Genomic DNA, 19,153 nt, shown 5'->3' on the forward strand with positions numbered 1-19,153 from the left:
CAAGCCAGACAGCGTAGCACCCACAAAACGAAAAGCACTTGCATGGATCCATAAAAAAAGCGAAACCCAGACACAACAATAAACCTCTTCGCCCCCTGGCCGAGCGAGTGTCCAAAAAGTGATTATCATGAAGCTGAAACAAGGCGAGAGACATGTAACATCAAATGCTAACAAGAACTACTTATAATGTTCGGCTCGTAATTGCTCGACGAACAGATGCTCTTCCAAATGTGCTCAGCTGCTCGCATCTTGATGGACAGCTGGGAAAAGTATAAGCAAAGCAGGCACAACTTGTTGAGTCGAACTTCGATGATTATCTGATAGATCAGTTGATTATATGTTATTATATAGATTCTATTGACTTAGGCAACCTGTGAATACTGAGAGGGAAATATAATATATATTATACTAAATATAAATAGATATATGAATTTATTTTTATTTTAAATAAAAAATATATAAATATTTAAATTTAAATAAAATATATTAATTGTAATTATTTCTAAGTTAAAAAATCACAGTAGTTAAAGCTGCATATTGGACAAACAAATGCTAACAAAAATATAATCATAATAAATAAAATATAATAATAATAAAAAATTAAAAAATAATAATAATAAATATGTATAGTAATAATATTAATAATAATTATAATAAAAAAAAAAATATTACACAAATGTATTGATTATATATTTATAAATATAAAAATCTAATGATAATAATAATTATAAAAAAAAAACTATTTTTAGAAAATAAATTACGCATACATTAAAATTTTAAAATGAATAAAAAATAAAATTAATTTTAATTACAAAAGAAATCCTATTAGTTTAATAAAATTTGACAACATTTTTGTCATTTGCAACTTTCTTCAAATTCTTAAAAATCTATGTAAGCCTATATATTAACCTATGACCTGCCTGAACTAACGCAAGTCTAGAATATGCCAATACTTACACAATAAATAAATAAATAATTTTGACCACATTATAGCCGTATACGCTAAATATATAGTGTAGCAAAAGAAATGAAAATAATAACAACATGTAAGTCGAGTAGAGCAGCAACAGCGAAAAGCGAATGGAAAAGTAAACACGAAAAAAATACAAACAATAAAAAATAAATGAAAACATTGAAAGAAAACAAAAATAATAAGAGAAAAAGAAGAAGAAAAATTGGCAAACTCTGCCCTGAGGTCACGTAGCGAACGAAAGCGAAGCCCGGCGATGGTCGATCAGCGACGTTCTAATGAGAAAGCAGACCAGAAGCTCTGATGATTTTTGGGCAACCGAAAATCGCCCAGAATCAACTGAGATGCTTGGCATGGGTGGCGGAAGGGGGCGTGGTGTGGCGGGGCCAGTGTGGGCAGTGCATCTCAATTGCCCGAAAGTGAGAGCGCAGCGTTCGAGCTGTGGCCCCAGCAGCAGACTTGGTATCGGCCAGCTACGTGTGCCGTCGATCATTTGAGACGCCGCCAACGTCGCCGTGAGACAAAACAAAAGCCAAACGCTGACCGAGCTGTGGCAACATTTCCATGGAAACTGCCAAGACGCCAACAACTATATCGATGCCGGCGCTGCTGCTGCTGCTGCTCTGGGCGCTACTCTGTGGGCCCAGCATCGGGTAAGTTGATAAATCAAAGATGTCCAAGCTCCAATCCAAAATAAATATCAACTGCAACGCGAAATCTAGCTCGGCGCTGCCCAAACGCGAACTGCAAATGCTGGAGATGATGCAGAACATATTGCGCATGGATAGCGTCGACGGGAGTGGGCGCAATCAACGATCGCCGCCCATAGCGTATGCCTCCTCAGTGCCGTGCGAGGACAGCCTGCCCATGGACAGCAGCCAGCTGTTCGAGGAGGACTTCGAGAGCGACGACAGTGAGGAGTGCGGCGACTTTGGGGGAGCGTGCCACGATGCCTCGGCACCGCACTCCACGCCGCCGCTCTGTCCACATCCGCTGGTGCCCATGGATCATCCCTGCTTCATACGGGTGGTGGTGCTGCGCACGCCGCTGATGCACCAAGATCCCTGCACAAACTTCACCCTGGCCATGCAGCAGCCCACGTCGACCACAACCAGCCGTCCCAGTGCCAAGAAGCCCAAGGACAAGAAGTGCAGAACGCCGAAGCAAAAGCAGCTGCCGAACAGCGCCGCTAATGCTCTGAACACCACCGACACCAACAACAGCACCACCAGCTCGCCAGCGAATGCCACCGAATCGGAGACAACTGAGGAGACCACGGTGCCCACAACGCTGAACACAACAGTGGAAACCACTGAGACCACTGAAATGAGCAGCACACCGTACAGCAGCACCACCTACATCACCTACACCACAACTGAAACCACCACAACCACTGAGCTAACCACCCCAATGATGGACATGCCCAAGAACGACAAAAACAGTCCCGTGCAAAAGAAGTCCGATAAAAGAGGACGACGCAAGAAGAGCTCAAAGAAAAAGGCAGGCGTACCGGATGCACCGCCGATCAAACACGATGGAGCCGTGCAGTCGAGTGACGTGTCTCCGGTAGTTGTAAAGAACATTCCAGCATCCAGCACATTGCGGCCGGAAGCAATGGCAATTCCAGCAGCAGCCAGTGAGTGCTCGGAAGATGAGGAAACGGCAGAGAGAAACTCCGAGAGCGAGGCGTATGAGGAAGCGGAAGACTGCGAGCCTGAAGGTAGGTGGAAGCTCATTAAGCACAAGGTCAACTTTATCGAGAAATGGGATTACCTAACTTATTTAACTCTAATTAGCCAGCGAAGAGTGCGAGGACAACGCGGACCAGAACACGAATCTCTGTCCACAGTTCTCACCGGGCGGCGGCATGGGTAAGCGTAGAGCTCAAGCTGAAATTGGCAGAAAGAGAACCAAAGTCCTTTTCAATCCCTCGCAGGCAACATGCGCCATCCACCTCGTTATCGCAAGCCCTTGGGCAACATTGTGGAGCCCATTCTCTATGAGGGTCAGTTTGCCAAGCCACGGCAGCGGATTGGCACGCTGCCGCAGCAGCCGCACCGACGCGACTTCTACGTGAGCAACAAACAGATTATGCCCAGGCCGAGGCCGAAGCAGCGCGAGCCGCTGCCCCACTCGATCTACATGAACAACATTGTGCGGGGCATCAAGTGCAGCGATGAGGCTGGACACGCTGGGCACGACCATCAGCTGCCGTCGAGGCACTACGCTGGCCGCAAGCCCGTGCCGGTGCCGGTGCCGGTGCCACGCAATTGGCCAGGTAGACGCACCATGCCCAATTACGGCCGCATGGGCACGCCGCCCTCGGCGCCCGCGAGTCATCAGCGCGGACATGGTAGTCCGTTATATGGCCTCAGCTCTGCTGAAGATTCGGATGCCTATGGGCACGACAGCGATCAGTACTATGATGACGATGCAGCCGATCACCATGGCTGGCCACGTGAGCATCCCGTGCACTCGTCATCAGCGGCCTCTGCCGCTGCCGATCCCTGCCAGGCTGAGCTGGAGAGGGGCCGACAGAGGCAGCGGGAGCACGACAGGGACAGAGACAACGACCACGTCATGGACTACCAGCAGCACTTCTTTACCTAGCCCCACACCTAATTAGCATAAGCACCCACCGGCATTAGCCCCCGCACCCAGTAAGATAATAAACAGCGATTGCACCCCAAACCCCAAACCCCAAACCCAAACCCCAAACTATTTCATGGCAGATAGCAACAGAGTGCTCACATTGGTGATGAGTGTCCGAGTGTGCTGGGCGAGAAACCCCTTTTAGCCAGTTTGCCTACGTCAGCAGCGCCAATTGAATTGCTTTATAAGTCCCCCATTGGGGGTGGCGGGAGTACACGCTTTGCCAGTCAATGACTCGCAGACACGCGCCCCAATGGGCGGTCACCTGATGATAGCGATATTCAAAGTGCTTCGCATTGCTCGCTAAGACGTGGACAAGTCTCTGATTGATAGCCAACTGGAAGTCGGGCTATCGCGACAAGCGTCCAGATTGATGTTGCTTTACATGCGCAGCTCACATGTCGCAGAACGGATGAACTGGACAAAGTTCTCTTGCTTACACTACATTCAGCACTCAAAAGGTATATAGGGTGTTCCACAGTCGTCCCATGACCGCATGGCTGAATTGGTGGGCGTGTCAAAGCAGATATGAATACATATTTATCAAGGCGATTAATGTTACGGCAATGGCATTCAAATTTACGACAATATGGTTCATGATACCTGCAGAAGAAAGCAAATTAATGATTCATTATTACGATAATTTTGGATATCATTTCAAGCATTCATAAGGATATTAAACAGTCGTGAGTGTAAACTGATGAGAGAAGTCAACTTGCTCAGATATATCAAAGGAGCTTAACTCGAATGAGTCATAACCAACGAAACCTTCAACAACATATCACTAAAAACTCTGCTCCAGCCCGACATTACTCAGACGGCGAAGCAATAGACTCAAGCGCTTACGCGTACCATACTCAATGAATAACTTATTTTCATTTTCAACTCAATATTTAAATGCCTAGCCTAGACCAACAAACATGTCTGCCTCTACTCCATTATAGTCTAAGAATCCTTTATATACATAGTATTATTATATATTATTTGCAAAAAAAAATAAAAATTATATAAATAAATAATAAATACCAATTCAAAATATAAACATTATTTTAACCAAAGTAAATAAATAAATAACAAGTAACATTCATGTTTGTAGGCCCCATCAGAACAGCTTCAAAGCCTCTTAAATTCCACAATTGGAAGCCTGGCTTTGCTCTTACTCAAAATAATCATATGTATGCCATGTATACAATAATAATAATAATATTAATTATAATAATCATACAATTTTCATCGTATTTTTTCCTTCCTTTGCTCACTCAATATTTTCTTCAATTACATTGTAAAATTTGTTATTTTGAATGCCCTATCATTGGGCTGTTGCTCATAATGCTTATCAGCAATTGGCCTTGACTGTGTCGCATACCCTGTACTTTATGGCACATCCCAGCAATTCATGGCAACACATGACGAGCATTTGTGCTTGGCACATCACTGATATATCATAAGAGCAGAACGCCCCACAGGAGTTGGCTCCCAGGCAAAGAACAAAATGAAAACAAATTGTAGGTGGTTGCCCAGCCACCCTTGGGGTAGGCTTCCCACCCACACACACACACACATGCACACACACTTGCTCTCGCGGCAAATCTTATGTGCTTGGCCGCCCGCTCTCTTGGCTTGGCTCTCTGTGACATTGTAAATGTCACAGGATGCCGCGTGGGAGCTGCGGCGACGCAAGAGAACATGTGGTATGAACACAGAGCCAAAAACGAAAGAGAGAGCGCACACACAAAGAGAGGGCGCGCCAGAGAGAGTGTGTGTGCGTGTGTGTGTGTGTGCGTGCGTTTGCCAAGCCGAGTCTAGGTCTATGGGGCAGTATGTGTACTGATTTTCAGGTTCTCCTGGCTCGTGGCACAGTGCGGACGTGTTTTTTCAGCTCGGGCGGAAACCTGCACGAAAGCTGCTGGTCAAGAAATTTGCAAGAAAAATCGTTTAGCAGCAACAAAAAAAAAAGTTTATCGAAAATAAATAAATAAACAAATAAATAAAAATAAACCAAAAATACAACCAAGCCAATTAAATACAAATATAACATTTCTAATTACCTTTTATCTATTGATGTGTATATATATATAAGTACACATATATATGTGTATGTGTTAATCAAATCCTCTGACCCGTACCCTTAACAAAGTGCATTTAAAGTTAACGTAGTTCAGCAAAGTAAATGTTTATTAGCCGAATTAATGTGTAGCCAAATCCAAATGCCAATATATTTATTCTTGTGAATGGCAACAAAAACAACAAAAGCCGAAAATCGATAATTTATAAAAATAAATGAATGCCAACATCTCGCACAGGCTAGCCCACACACACCTGACCTAACTGTAAGTGCTAGCAGAGCTTTGGCAACTAATTGAAAACGCAAACACTGCCAGCGCACGGGCAGAGCATTCAGCTCGACAACAATCAAGATAAACCACCGTTGCAAATCCAAAGACAAATACTACCAAATGAGCAGCATTTAAAGAGCCAACAGCAGCAGCAGCAGCAGCAGCCGTAGTAACTAACTGGGTCAGTAAGCTTCAGCCGCAGCAGCAGCAGCAGCAGCAGTTACTGTTACTGTTGCCAACTTTTTCGCCCTTAAAGCTGGACCAGAGCTTCCTGGTAAATACGGTAAGTTACTTCTAGCCCAACTGCTAAAAGGCCGGGTGCGGGTGGATGGTTGACAGCTGGCGCGTGGCGGATTGCGGGTAGCGGACTGCGGGTGGCAACAGGCCAACTTTTTTGTTAAGGTTGACAGTTTCACTCTTTGATTTACCCCTTTGCATTCTAAGCCATACAAATGGGGCGTGTTGGTTTTTGGCTGAATTCAGGCAATTAAGAAACTCGCACAGCTAAATCGTTGCGTGTGAACTATCTACTGGTTAGTTTAACTCATAACATAATATATGTATGTATGCTTGAGTATACTCTATACATAGCATGCTACAATTTGCTAATCTTGATGATATATCTACGTAGAAGGCAGCTGTGTATCTATGTATCTGAAAATAGAACAAAATATCGTAAATTGTCCATTAAATGAAATGAAATAAAAAATTTAAAAAAAAATGTATAAAAATGTATAATGTATTGTGGAAACGAACAAGAAAAATAATTAATATAAATCAATAAAACATTTAGTAACAAAAGCCTTTAATCACAATTTATTGTTAAATTAAATGGTATAATAATAATACAGTTGAGGCCGAATAGAAAAAAATATTAGGAATCAAGTTAGCGATTAAAATTTATAGAATATTTCTCAAGGTTGTTTAACAATTTATTAAGATTTTCGAGGTAAAAGGTAGCAATTCGAATGTAATATTATGAAGAAAATAAAAGAAAGTCTACCTTAATATATGTATGTTAGACAGTTAATGCAGTAAAAATCTTTAACAACGTTTTAATCCATATTCAGTCACTGAGAATCAATTGATTGATCAATTAATTGAATTATTGATTAATCAATCGAGTGATTGATTGATTGACTGATTCACTGATTGATCGACAACAAACTAAACTCAACTTTAAGTCTAAGCTCATACTAAAGATTAAATGAATGCTTAGGTAAACTATTCTCCATTATCTCGCAGTTTTTGTAGGATAGCTTCAAGTCTATCCGGCCTCTCATATATTTCACATTGCCTACTCGGTTATTGGTGGTGTCAAGCAGAGCAGACGCCTTTCGCATTTTGATTAATATGTAATTGTTTTCCTCGAACGCTATAATAATAATAACAAAAACACGAGAAATCAAAACAAATAAATCATATTTTGTTGCTTGTGCACCTTTTGTAAAACGAAACGGTCAGGGAAGTGACAAACGCTTTTGACATTGAGAGTGAAAGCGTTTGGGAAATCTGCTGCTGCCTCAGAGTCTGAATGCGCTTTGTTGATAAGAACGTGCTTGCAAGCGATATGCGAACGGAGGCGGTACAATGGGTATATCAAGCGTGAAATTACGTTGAATCGGAGCCACTTGCATTTACTGCTGCCAGAGATATCGATTTATAGCTGTGTCTCAGATTATATATGCTTGAAGGGGCGAAATAATAATTCAATAATATATTACTAAACAACTTGTATGGTTCATCAATATCAGCATTGGTGCATTGAACCAATCAACTCTGACTTAAATTCCCTACAGAGTATCTTAGCCTTTTACTCTCTTGTAACGAGTTCATATAAGGGTCTTCCACTCAGCATGTCGCCTTGTAAAGCGGGTCAGGAGGTCACTCAAGTGCTGCCTTTCTAGGCGACATTGCCAATTGCAGATGCTGGATTCTAATTTTCAGCTAAGCAAAGCCATGTCAGTGCCAAGCCTGCCTCAAACCTTTTTGATAATGTGCCAGCCCTGATTAGGTTGCGGCAGAGTACGTAAACGAGTTTCCAATCGAATTATATAACGAATCAATAAATTATATGCGAGAAAAATTCAGAGCCAGGCAACATGCAAAACACTTGGCAAGCAATCTAAGGTCGCTTGAGAAATTATGATAAAATTGAAATTGAATTTTCAATAGAAAAAGTTTGATGTTTCGCTAAAGCTGTTAAATGAAAATTTAATTAGAGAAAAGCGCTTGATAAGGGCTTTCATTAAATTAACTAATAATGATTGAAGAATAAAATGTTAAATGTGAAATATTGAAAATATTTTTAATTTATATATAAAATATTTTTAATATAAATTTAAAACTTAGCTCAAAAAAATTTAATCAAAGACAAGACTTTGATTTTTACTAAATTATTGTAAGCTTTAGAACTTTGACTTCATTTAGAGAAGGATAATTAAGTAAAGCAATGCACACTGCTAATAATTATACATCATCAGTTGAACTTATTCATAGACAACCAAACCATATACCAGTTAATGATCTTTGTCATGAGATGCCTTGTTCATGTCTGAAATTACGCATTTATATATAATTTACTTCCATTTTCCTCGAACCACATAGATGTAAATACTAAATGGCCAGCAAACTGTTCTGATTGCTTATTCAGCTTAATTATTCTTCAATTAGCATAATCCTCAAGCAGAGTTCCTCGAACGAGAGCATCAGAAAAAGCAAATCGATTGCTGTTTATTCAGTTACCAAAAATCATATTACGCAATTGTTTCACTTCGCCATCGAACGGAAGAAACACAGTAAGCTAATAGGATTCCCTCCACGCAGGGCAGCTCAAACAAGTCGAGGCAAATAGAACTTTTTGGGTTACGCAGAGTGGGTAGATGGGCATGGCAGGGCATAAGTGGCCATGCGTGTGCCACGATTCATATGACACTTGGCCATGCACAGAGCCACAAATTTGTCACATGTGTCGCATGGCAAAGCCTTGGGGACAAGGCCATGAGCCATCAACGCCAAACGTTGACTCCAATCAATGCGTATTTTTATGCTCACTCACAGCTGTGCCACCCACTCCTCACTTGCCCCTCAAGCCGGCTGTGTCTACGTTTTACCTATTCACGGCCAAATTTGGTATGAGCCGTTACTTTAGCCAAGAATTTCGATACCTGGAACTGCAAAATATATGCCAGTCAAGTCTAGAAAAGTTTCGCTATAATTAGAGCGAGGGTGTGCATGAGGACACCTATGTGCGTGCATGTGTGTGTGTGTGTAGGTGTGTAGTGTTATGTGTGTGTGTGTGTAGTCGTGTATGTATGTAATTACCCAGGCATGTCAAGTGACAGCGTATGCATGAGCAGAGCTACTTATTCCAGGCCAGCCTGCTCTCACCTCAGCGCCTCAGTTTCGATCCATTAACTATGCGACTTGCATGTACACTAACACGCACGCACATAGACATAACAACATTATATGTTTGTACATAAAAAGTAAAAGTAATCAAAACTTATATAATAATTATATATTATATACACGAAATGAATACAGCTAGAAATAGTTTTAGCCCTATGACTTATAGCAAATTTTTTATTTATTGTCTAATAAATAAATACAAATTATTATTATTTACAACAACTTCAGCTTTAAGCTTTTTAGCAATTTAAATTTAATTTTTGACAAGCCTTGTATGAAATAAAATATATGCTTAAATTCATTAAATGTGACACACCTTTTTTTTAAGCGGACCTAGGAGACAGACGAGCGCCATAAAAATTCTTGTTTATTTTTGTATATTTTTGTCCTTTGGCTGGCAGCATAAATAAATATTTAAATTTAGACACAACACGCGTTTTGTGGGTTAGCTTCAGCCGCTCGAAATGATTTTGTGATATCGCTTTTGTTGACATCTTATGTACGGCGACCCGCCAGCGGCCTTCGGCTTTGTTTAACGATAGCTGGTTAGAGGCGGAATAGGGAGGGGAAATGGAAAAATCAATAGAAACAAACAACGCTTTTTGCTTTCATTCGCTGATTTCTGCACACTCTGCGTATTTGAAAATTGCATTTACACTTGACACTGGAAAGAGCCAGCCCACATTCGGCGCTGAGGTGGCACAGCACGAACCACGAGCCAACACGGCCACACGCTGAGAGCTAACCACAGGGCCCTGCCAGCCATCTGCACCTTCTTCCGCTCAATCGCTTTGGCATTCGCACGTTCTATGGGCCCACTTTTAGCACATGGTTGGTTACAAAACGCTCGCCTACAATTCTCATATCCGCCATGTGTCGGGCCAGAGGGAAAGTGAAGCGAAGCGAACGTCAAATGAAATAACTAAATTGAATGCAATGGGAGAGGGAGAGGGAGAGGGAAAGGGGCCGGCGCTGGAACTGGGCGGGTTAGAAATAAAACACCAAGAACAAAATCTGTTAAAAGCATAATATATGCAATGCGACAGAGCATTCGCCACTCGCAAAAAGGACGACGATTCCCCATGATGATGGTCTGATGAAATGCACTTCAACTCACTCGAACCTACATAAATTCAATTTGGAAATTGTAAAAGCAGCTTTTATGGTTCACTGATTCAATAATCATAAAAAAAAATATAGATCGATTCTATTGGCATTTATATTTATTTATTTCTTTTTTACCTAAAGCTTGCTCTAGTTTTCTGCTTTTGACTTGTAAAATTTTTAAAGCCACAACCTTGATACCCATATTTGAACTTATTTTTAACATGTATCTATTTATGTTAATTTGAAGCTATTCGACGGAAACATAAAACGTGGGAATCACGCTTTCCGCCTATTTACCAAAGCTGGGCTGACCTTCAAATTTGTTAAAATGCTCTTTTTTGAATGAGCTGTGAAAATGAGCTGGGTCTTAGCTGTAAATCATACAAAATCGAGTTACAAATATGTAACGGATGGAATAGTAAATTGTAATATTAAATAATATTTACGTCAAGTGTTCTTCAAATATTTTTGGCGTTAGCCAAAGACAAGGCAATAATATACCGAAAATTGTAGATCGTAATTTGTATAGCTCTTTTTTCTTTTGAAGCAATATTTATATTATTAAACAATAATATTTATGATTTTAGATAGACAAATATATATGAGTGAGCAAATAAGAGCAGTGGGAAAAAAATTATAAAGTGGACAAAGCCGACTAGTTCTTGGATCTTTCTAGCTTTATTTTGAAGCTATAGTTGCCTTGAATACATCATGAAAAGATATATGTTTTATTATTATATCCATTCATGTATATCAACTGTTTTATTTCGCAAGTATACAAAAGCAGCTTACAATTTAAATTGTTTCTTCATTTAGTATCCATTATTCAACACGTTAACTATTGTCATAAACTGAAACTGTTGAAATAAAACTGTGTCCAAAAAAGAATACTTTTACAGCAATATGTTCTACATGCTAGCTTGCATTCATCATCAATAAATCAATCATTCAATTAGGCTTGTAATTATTTTATTTCCTGCACTTGCATTAAATGCAATTTTATTGCCCAGCAAGAAAAAAAAAAGCTGTTTGCTCTTTACTGAACAAGTTCTATTTAATTAAATTGCAATGCCATAACAGCAAAATCAACACGAAACCTCTAAGAACAAACACACACTCACACACACACACAGACACGCAAAACTCATAACCGCATTGGCATCCTTTGGCCGGTTTCCGTTAGCAGCAACACCCACACCAGCCATCCGCTTTCACTCGGGAAAATTTGCAACGTGTTTGTAACGAAATAATTATGTGCGAAGCCGCTAAAACGAAAACACGTTAATGCAACAGACGAAAGAGAAAAGCCGAAGAGAGTGCACCGAATGCAACTGCGCTCTATGCAACAGTTGCAGCTGCAGAGCGCGTGAGAGCTTGAGAGAGGAGCGAGAGTAAGGGAAAGAAAGAGAGAGAGAGAGAGAGCGAACGAGCGTTGACTGCACAAGAAACAGCTGAGCGCACTGTGACGAGAGGGAAACTTCGTTCGAAGCTGCTAACCCGGCCGGATTAGTCTGGCGCGCGACTCACTGCGATGCGGATACGGCTGCAGCGACCGTTAGACCGTTATAACGTTAGTTAGCTAGTGCACAAAGTAAAGTCCGGCCAAAAGAATTCACCAATTTACCAATAAGTGCAAGTGCTGAAAAGCTTCTAATTGATTTGTGATTAGAGCCAAATTCAGGAAACGTAGCCGAAGCATTGCGGAATCGGTCAACTCCTTGTTGCTGTGCGTCCTTTGTGTCTGCAGCGGTGCAGCCGCTGCCTCTGCCGCTGCTACTGCTGCAGAGTCAATAACCCGTCGAGTCTTTGTCTCTTTGTCGATGGCCTCAAAGCACACAACAGCAATTGTGGCCAACGACCAACGGGATACCAATATGCCGCAACAAGCCCAGCTCAGACATATCCATGGGAATGGGCAGTTGCCAAAAGTGATAACGACAATGGACAGCAGCAGGTAATCGAATCTAGATGGGAGCTAGGAATGTGTTTAGAGAGTGGATTAGGATTAAGGTCGGGTCAGGAGAAGAGATCTCTTTCGTCTTTTATATGCTTGGAGTTCTATACAGAGTGTAATCAATGTTAGTTTCTGCTTTCTCAAATGCAGCTATATTGAAGGATCACACCTAATGCTGAGCTCTTATAGGTATTGGTACCTCACCAACTTCAGCCTATACAATATATGGAGTTTACAAGGAAATCGAAAAGGCAATAGAAAAAGCCTTTCCTATAGCAAATAGAAAACTAAACACCCATTATACACTAAGTATACTTAGAATCTAATTCCAAATAAAAGTCAATTAATCGAAAGTCATTTGAAAAGCAGCTGCAGTAAATTGCAATTTCTTTTTATGGCTAAGCTGTTCTGCCTAGCTTATCTTTTTATACCCTGAACCCATTGAAAATGGGAAATCATTCGAGTTTAATTTCGTAGTTCTCATATATTCTGACTAACAATAGGTGTGTGTGTGCGTGTGTGTGTGTTCCTCAAAGGCTGTGCAGCCCAGACGAACGTAATAAACAAAGTGACGCATAAAAATCTATATACATACACATGTATGTTTGTATTTATTTACATATTTGAAATGACAACAACACACACTTGTATAGGGCATATCCAAGAAATCTGAACACAATAACTTTTCCATTATACGCAAATTGTGGGGGCATCGCCTACAGATGGTGTGCCCCCAATTAGGTCACAATGGAAGCTTCCGCGACACGCACAGAGCTAAAATAGATAGATAATAAGTACGTATAGCTCAAATGGAGTCGACAATTTATGAAGCGGCACGAGAAGCGCTTTGGCCTATGCTTGTCATCATTAAAATGCGATTAGGCCATAAATTAAAGTTGATAGCGTCTAATTGAAATCGCAAATAGCTAAATTGACTGGCCCAAAAGGCTTAAAGCTTATCAAACTGCCGGGAAAGAGACGAGGAAAATGTTGGAAAAGTGCGCAAACAATAGACTAACTGTCGCATTTCTAAAGAACTTTAGCTTACTTTCTGTTTTGTTTGGGATACTTCTAGGTGTCTAGATGTGTGTAAGCGCGTGTGTGTGTGTGTGTGTGTGTGTGTCCCGGCTGCACTGGGTCAATAACATGGCAAGTGCAGATGGTTTATTGTCTGGTGCCATTGTTGTTCTTATGATAAGGTGCACAGACAGACACACAGACAGACAGACAGTCAGACAGTCAGACAGACAGACAGCGCTCTGGGGTTAGTGGCAGGAAGCATTCGATAAGCAAACAGTGAGGCTGCTGGCTCGGTCGGCCGCCAAGCTCTTCTCTCTCTCTCTCTCTCTCTCAGCGACCACACATGCTCTCACCCAGTCTCTCGCTCTCACACACTCTTTCTCTCTCTCTCTGCACTCGGCTGCAGCTCCAGCCAGCCGCTCCATCGAATACCGTTAGTTGTCGTTTCTGTTTTGCTTGCCTTGTTCTCATCGCCGGGGACATTGATCCCATTTGCCACGCCCACCTATGTCGGCCGCCCCATCTTATGTATGTCATTTCCGCCAAGCCACATAAATTGTGCGCTTGCCCCAAGCGGCACACTTCTGGCCCCCCCTTTACCCTTTGCCACCTGCCGCGCCACTTGAACGAAAGTGTAAAATATTTATTAAATATCAATATTTTTCCTCTTTTCAATTTTCACATCTTAATTGTCGCCTCGATAATTGTAAGTTTCCATAAAAAAAAGTGAATCAACTCGTTAAAGTGCAAATCGATTTATCGGCTTAGCTGCGAAATTTGTTGTTTGCCCGCGAGAAGCATGAGAAATTTAACCATGAGCAGATTAACTCTTCTTCGTTATTTCATATCGTGAGCGAGTTAATAGCAATATCGACTCATTTTTATATTTCCGGCTCGTCCTTGTCATGTGCAAGACTTTGGTTGTCCTTGCAGCTGACATTTCATATTCAACGTCCCGAAAAGGCCAGCAGACGTCACAATGACATCAGCCAGAGAATAAAGATATATGTATATACATACACAACATTTTAGCACGATTTTATGTGGTTGTCGGGAATGCTTTCAAGGGTAGGGCCACATCAGCCATAAGAAAGCTAAATTACAGCCCTAACCTAAATATGAATTCAACTGGCAGATTTTCATTCTAACCAAAGTTTGTATCAAATTGTAAAGTAAAGACTTTGATTAGAAATTAAAAACTTTAATACATTTAATTTTACAATTGAATTTCACGTTATCAGTTGGCATTAAAGATTACGCCCGAATTTAGTTTTTCTTATCAACAATAAAAGAAATTATTTTTGGCTCTTTTTCATTCGCTGTTCGCAAACTTAATATTTAAGATTTTATATACGTAAAAAATATTTATTTCTTTAAATTATTTAAATATATATATTAGTAGGCGCTTATAATAATTTGTTTTTAATATTAAATTTTTATTATTATAATAAATATTTTATTTAAATAATTATTATTATTATTTCATTATTATTATTATTTATTAAATTTAGAAAATTATATATTTTTAAATATTATTCATATATTTTTTTTCTCTTTTTTTTTTCAAATTATTTCTTATTCTTGAATGGGCAAAAACCTTCATATTAAATATATAATAAAGTCCTCTTCCATAAAAACTAAATATCTTAATGAATTTTGTGCTCATTCAACTGTTTTCAAATATAATGTCCTATTAAATTATATTATTAATTTAATTATACAAACTTTATGACAAGTGGATTATCAGCTCTGCATACATTAAGCCTTCAGCTTAAGATTGTTCTGTTAATCTAATTATAATGCCTTGTCTGTCTTTCTGCCACGCTTTGTTTGCTGCTTGCTGCATCAACAACTTATAATTAATTAAAAGAAAAACATTTTAATTGCAAATTAATCCAAGTCGAGTGTAATGCAGATGCGCACATTGTGTGTACATATACTTGACAAAGGGTCGCAACCCAATTAACGCGTTAATATCAGGGCTTGGGTTGATGAATTCGCTTGGATTGTGAAATGTGCAAAGTTTGTTGTTGTCAGAAAATTAAAGGAAAGTTTTTAGCGGGTCATTTAGAATTAGCTGGCTAAGTGAATTAGACCTTAGACTTGAATAGAGATATAAATAGCAGTAGACAAAATCAGTAGTCAAAATCAATTATAAACTATAATTATATTAATTGCATAATTAGGCCAATTAAACTTTAAACCAAGGCATAGACAAGTTTTGATAATTTACAACCTAATCAATAGTTAGATGATGTATAAATTATAAGGATTTGAAAAGATGTATTGCTAATATAATATAAATTCAAGAATATTTTAGCAGCCATATAATATAAATATGCATATGTATATATAACAATTTTCTACCTTAAGTTATTCTTAATTGAAATATTTATCAGCTGTTCCCAGAACTCTAGACATATTTGTGTCAACGTTTTTCAGCTGAAAAATATGTATATATAATAAAAAAATATTTGCAGTTTTTATTACCTTTGCGCTGTTATATGATTTACTAATTTTCGCTTTCGAACTATAATACATCACACTTGCTTTTGCTTTGTGTCTATTTTTACCATTGATTGAACAATAAAATTTGCACTAGATACTGTTAAGCTATCTTAAGAGGTGCCGACACATTAAAGCAAACAGATTTGCCACAAGCAAGGGCCATAAACCAAATTAGAGCATAATTAAAACAATTTTACCCGTTTCAGCTGACTTTTAGATGGTGATTCGCAATCTTCATTAGAAACGGTTAAAAACCGATTAATAACTCTTGAGAATGTTTGTTTCCGAATTTGTGAAATTCGACAAAATCATAAATCGATCAAGGCAATATGCCATACACTATATGAGTTTAAAAATATATGTACTCGAGATGCCAGATAAGCGTGCCAATTGACGGAGTAACGGCAGCGTTATCGATACACGTTTCAAGTGCTAAGACCAATGACGCGCTCGTCAGCTGCGATAAGCATCTGCAGTTGAAGTTTGTCACGTTTATTAAACAATTTCGCTGGCAACTAGGCGATCTGAAGAGCCGTGTCGATAAGTCGCGAACAAACTAATTGAAAATTAAAGAAGGGACAAGTGGCTTTTATCGACAGCCCGAATAAAATATACCCTTGTAGACTCGGGGACTTATCATGAGATTATGAAGAGCAACAAATTTTCCAAGGAACATTTATTTGATTTATTTATTTATATTTTTAATCATATAAAGCTTAACGGAACAGTTCATTAAAGAAATCAATATATATTGATATTGACAAAAATCTTTAATAAATTGAGTTAATAACGGCAACCTATTAGATCATATTATAACAATACTCGCCACGGCTGACAAGCTGAAATGTGTCTTGCATGTGACGCAGTTGTAGCCCAAAGATATATTCTAGTATTTAGTGATAAGAGAAACATTTCTGACGTCAATGCGGCTTAACCTACAAATAATAATAACGCTAACAATGATACTAATAACCGGTAATCAAAAATATAGACGTTGATTCATTACATGACATGATACGTATCTCTAAGACTTTTGGCCAAGATGCAGACAGATAGAGGTTTCATAGCACTTGTTGAATATTGACTCGGCAAATAAATATCAATAAATTTATACGAAAGCTGTCAAGTGTTAATTGGCGATAATTAACTAAGCCAAGAAACTGAATTTATAAAACAATAAAAAGTATATTTTGCTTATGACCTGATACACCTGATCAATGACAAATCTGGCGTTCAGCGGAAATCAACGATTTGTTCTAATCAAACAAACAAATAAAACAATCAAAAATTTCGGCTTAAAATGTTCGTTTGGGAATTACTAAGTTCCCCGCACTTGAGATGAAATTTAAAAAAAATAACGAAAATATATTAAAATTTATTATAATGACTTCTGTCTGTCTCAGCGATTGACTATCAGTCAGTTTCGAGTCTGTGTGGAAGGTGGCTAAACTCGACGTAGTTGCCTATTTCCAGTTTAAGCCGGTCAATTGCTGTCAACGTCTACGTAGCGACGCGCCTCTGTTAGCCATTCTCGGCTGGCTTCGTTGCAAATGAAATTTAAATATATAAATACAAATATAGCCAGGCGTTTTAATGTCAACACTCAGCTCGCGGCACATATTTGCTTCTCCTAGCAGCTTTCAGCATTCATGTTCAGTTTTCCTTTAATTTAGCCGCGACGAACAGCTGTTTTCCAATTCGAAGCAGTAATACTCATTCGTATAAATATACATACATATGCATATGAGCTATAGCTGCGGGACGACGCGGGGCCATTAAGCTAGTGACTGATATTAAGCCTAAGCGGAAAGTATAGCGTCGAGACGAAGGGAGGGACACACGAGAAACCGCAGAGTACAATGTGCTATGGATCTCGACCATATGCAATACCTACATATGTGTCAATATAGATATATAAATTGTTTATAAAAATTTGCATGCAATCAAAGATTTAACACTCTGCAATTTAATTCAGTATTATATAGAATTGGGCCTCTAAAATGTCAACTAAGTTTGACCAAAAATCCAAACAATTCTACATTTTCAATAATATCATTTTAAAGCTTTTTTCATATTCAACAAGCATTTTTCATACACTCCTCAAACAAAACAAACCCCGAATTTCTTGACTTGTCATCAAAATTAATTATATTTTGCAAACAAACAAAATCTAATAGCGTTTTTCTAAAAACTCCTCTAGCGAACTGCTTAATTATGCACAATTTCCATTCAAATTGAAGTACATATTCATTAAAATACAAATAATTAAATGCTTCAAAACATGCAGGAAAAATTAATAAACACAAAATATATTTATTCTGTGAATAATAATAATACTATTACTATTATTTTTATCCAGTCAAAAATACATATTAATAGTCAGTATTTATGCATTTGCCAGGCGCCATAATTAAATACGTATAAATTAAAACAATTTGGCTATAATGAAATAGACGGATTCAACGAATCGCACACAAAACAAACAAATTTTTATTTATTATTAACTTTGTATTTACAAAAAATTGGTATGCGGCAGTTGTAAGCAGTTTTGTCTGTGCTCTTTGATATTGATTGCAATCACAGCTAAACAAAAAAAGTAGACAAAAAAATATCAACAAATCGTAAAAAACACTTCGAAGAATACTGCAATGAAAAAGGTAAAACAAAATCAAAGCAAAGCGAAAACAAAGTAATTGGCAGTTAGGTAAACAACTTGTAAAGAAGAGTAAGAACTGATAAGAGCCGCTCGCCGCGATGGTAGTGTGGACGGACCCTGGCGATAAGGGCTCAAACGGCGAATATCGATAAGGTCAAGAATGATAATCAGCGTTTAAAAACACATTTAGTCAGAAGCCTATGGGATTAAATAATATATTGTGTGTTACGCTCTGCCCAATGCTCTCGCGTTGTCACTCTCCGAACAGCGGCACAGTGTGACAAATGCTATTGAGAGTGGGTGCAAATTGAGTTACTGTGAATGGATTTTTAGCTATAAAATTGAAAAAAAAGAGTAGAGAGTAAAGTTAGCTTAACTCAACTTGCTGAAATACGAATATTAAAAGGAAATTAATTAATATATGTTATATTAATTTATAAACGTAGGTAATTGAACAAATAAAATAAAATAAAATAAAATAAAAAAGTTAAATGCAGACTAAATTTATAATAATAATAAAAATATATTGTAAGCAAATA

General features: G+C 38.7%; 2 protein-coding genes across 21 annotated transcripts in view; both read left to right on the forward strand.

Annotated features, from left to right (window-relative positions):
- The first annotated feature begins 962 nt into the window (after nucleotides 1-962).
- On the forward strand, nucleotides 963-3,668 carry LOC108649438 (uncharacterized). The gene is made up of 4 exons (XM_030383237.2): nucleotides 963-1,623; nucleotides 1,693-2,690; nucleotides 2,767-2,841; nucleotides 2,907-3,668. Exons 1-4 carry the CDS (start codon nucleotides 1,535-1,537, stop codon nucleotides 3,578-3,580), a joined length of 1,836 nt encoding a protein of 611 aa, XP_030239097.1. The 5' UTR covers nucleotides 963-1,534; the 3' UTR covers nucleotides 3,581-3,668.
- A 1,792-nt stretch (nucleotides 3,669-5,460) lies between these two features.
- Nucleotides 5,461-19,153, forward strand: part of Ndae1 (Na[+]-driven anion exchanger 1) — a 29,410-nt gene continuing 15,717 nt past the window's right edge. For 9 of the 20 annotated variants that reach the window (XM_030383287.2, XM_030383274.2, XM_089256899.1 and 6 more), the window contains exon 1: nucleotides 11,978-12,430. In XM_030383287.2, the coding sequence (XP_030239147.1) occupies nucleotides 12,297-12,430 (134 nt within the window). In that variant the 5' untranslated portion in view covers nucleotides 11,978-12,296. Of the gene's footprint in view, nucleotides 6,242-11,976; nucleotides 12,431-19,153 lie in introns of those variants that run through there. The other 11 variants (XM_030383282.2, XM_030383280.2, XM_030383281.2 and 8 more) reach the window with 3 other exon arrangements.

This window comes from Drosophila navojoa, chromosome 3 (genome assembly GCF_054131105.1).
Source record: "Drosophila navojoa isolate 15081-1374.11 chromosome 3, UAZ_NAV_1.0, whole genome shotgun sequence".
NCBI lineage: Eukaryota > Metazoa > Arthropoda > Insecta > Diptera > Drosophilidae > Drosophila > Drosophila navojoa.

Coding starts and splice junctions, on each gene's coding strand:
- LOC108649438 (XM_030383237.2), top strand. CDS start 1,535: ATGGAAACTGCCAAGACGCCAACAACTATATCGATGCCGGCGCTGCTG. Junction 1,624..1,692: donor CTCTGTGGGCCCAGCATCGG/GTAAGTTGATAA, acceptor CGCGAAATCTAG/CTCGGCGCTGCCCAAACGCG. Junction 2,691..2,766: donor GGAAGACTGCGAGCCTGAAG/GTAGGTGGAAGC, acceptor AACTCTAATTAG/CCAGCGAAGAGTGCGAGGAC.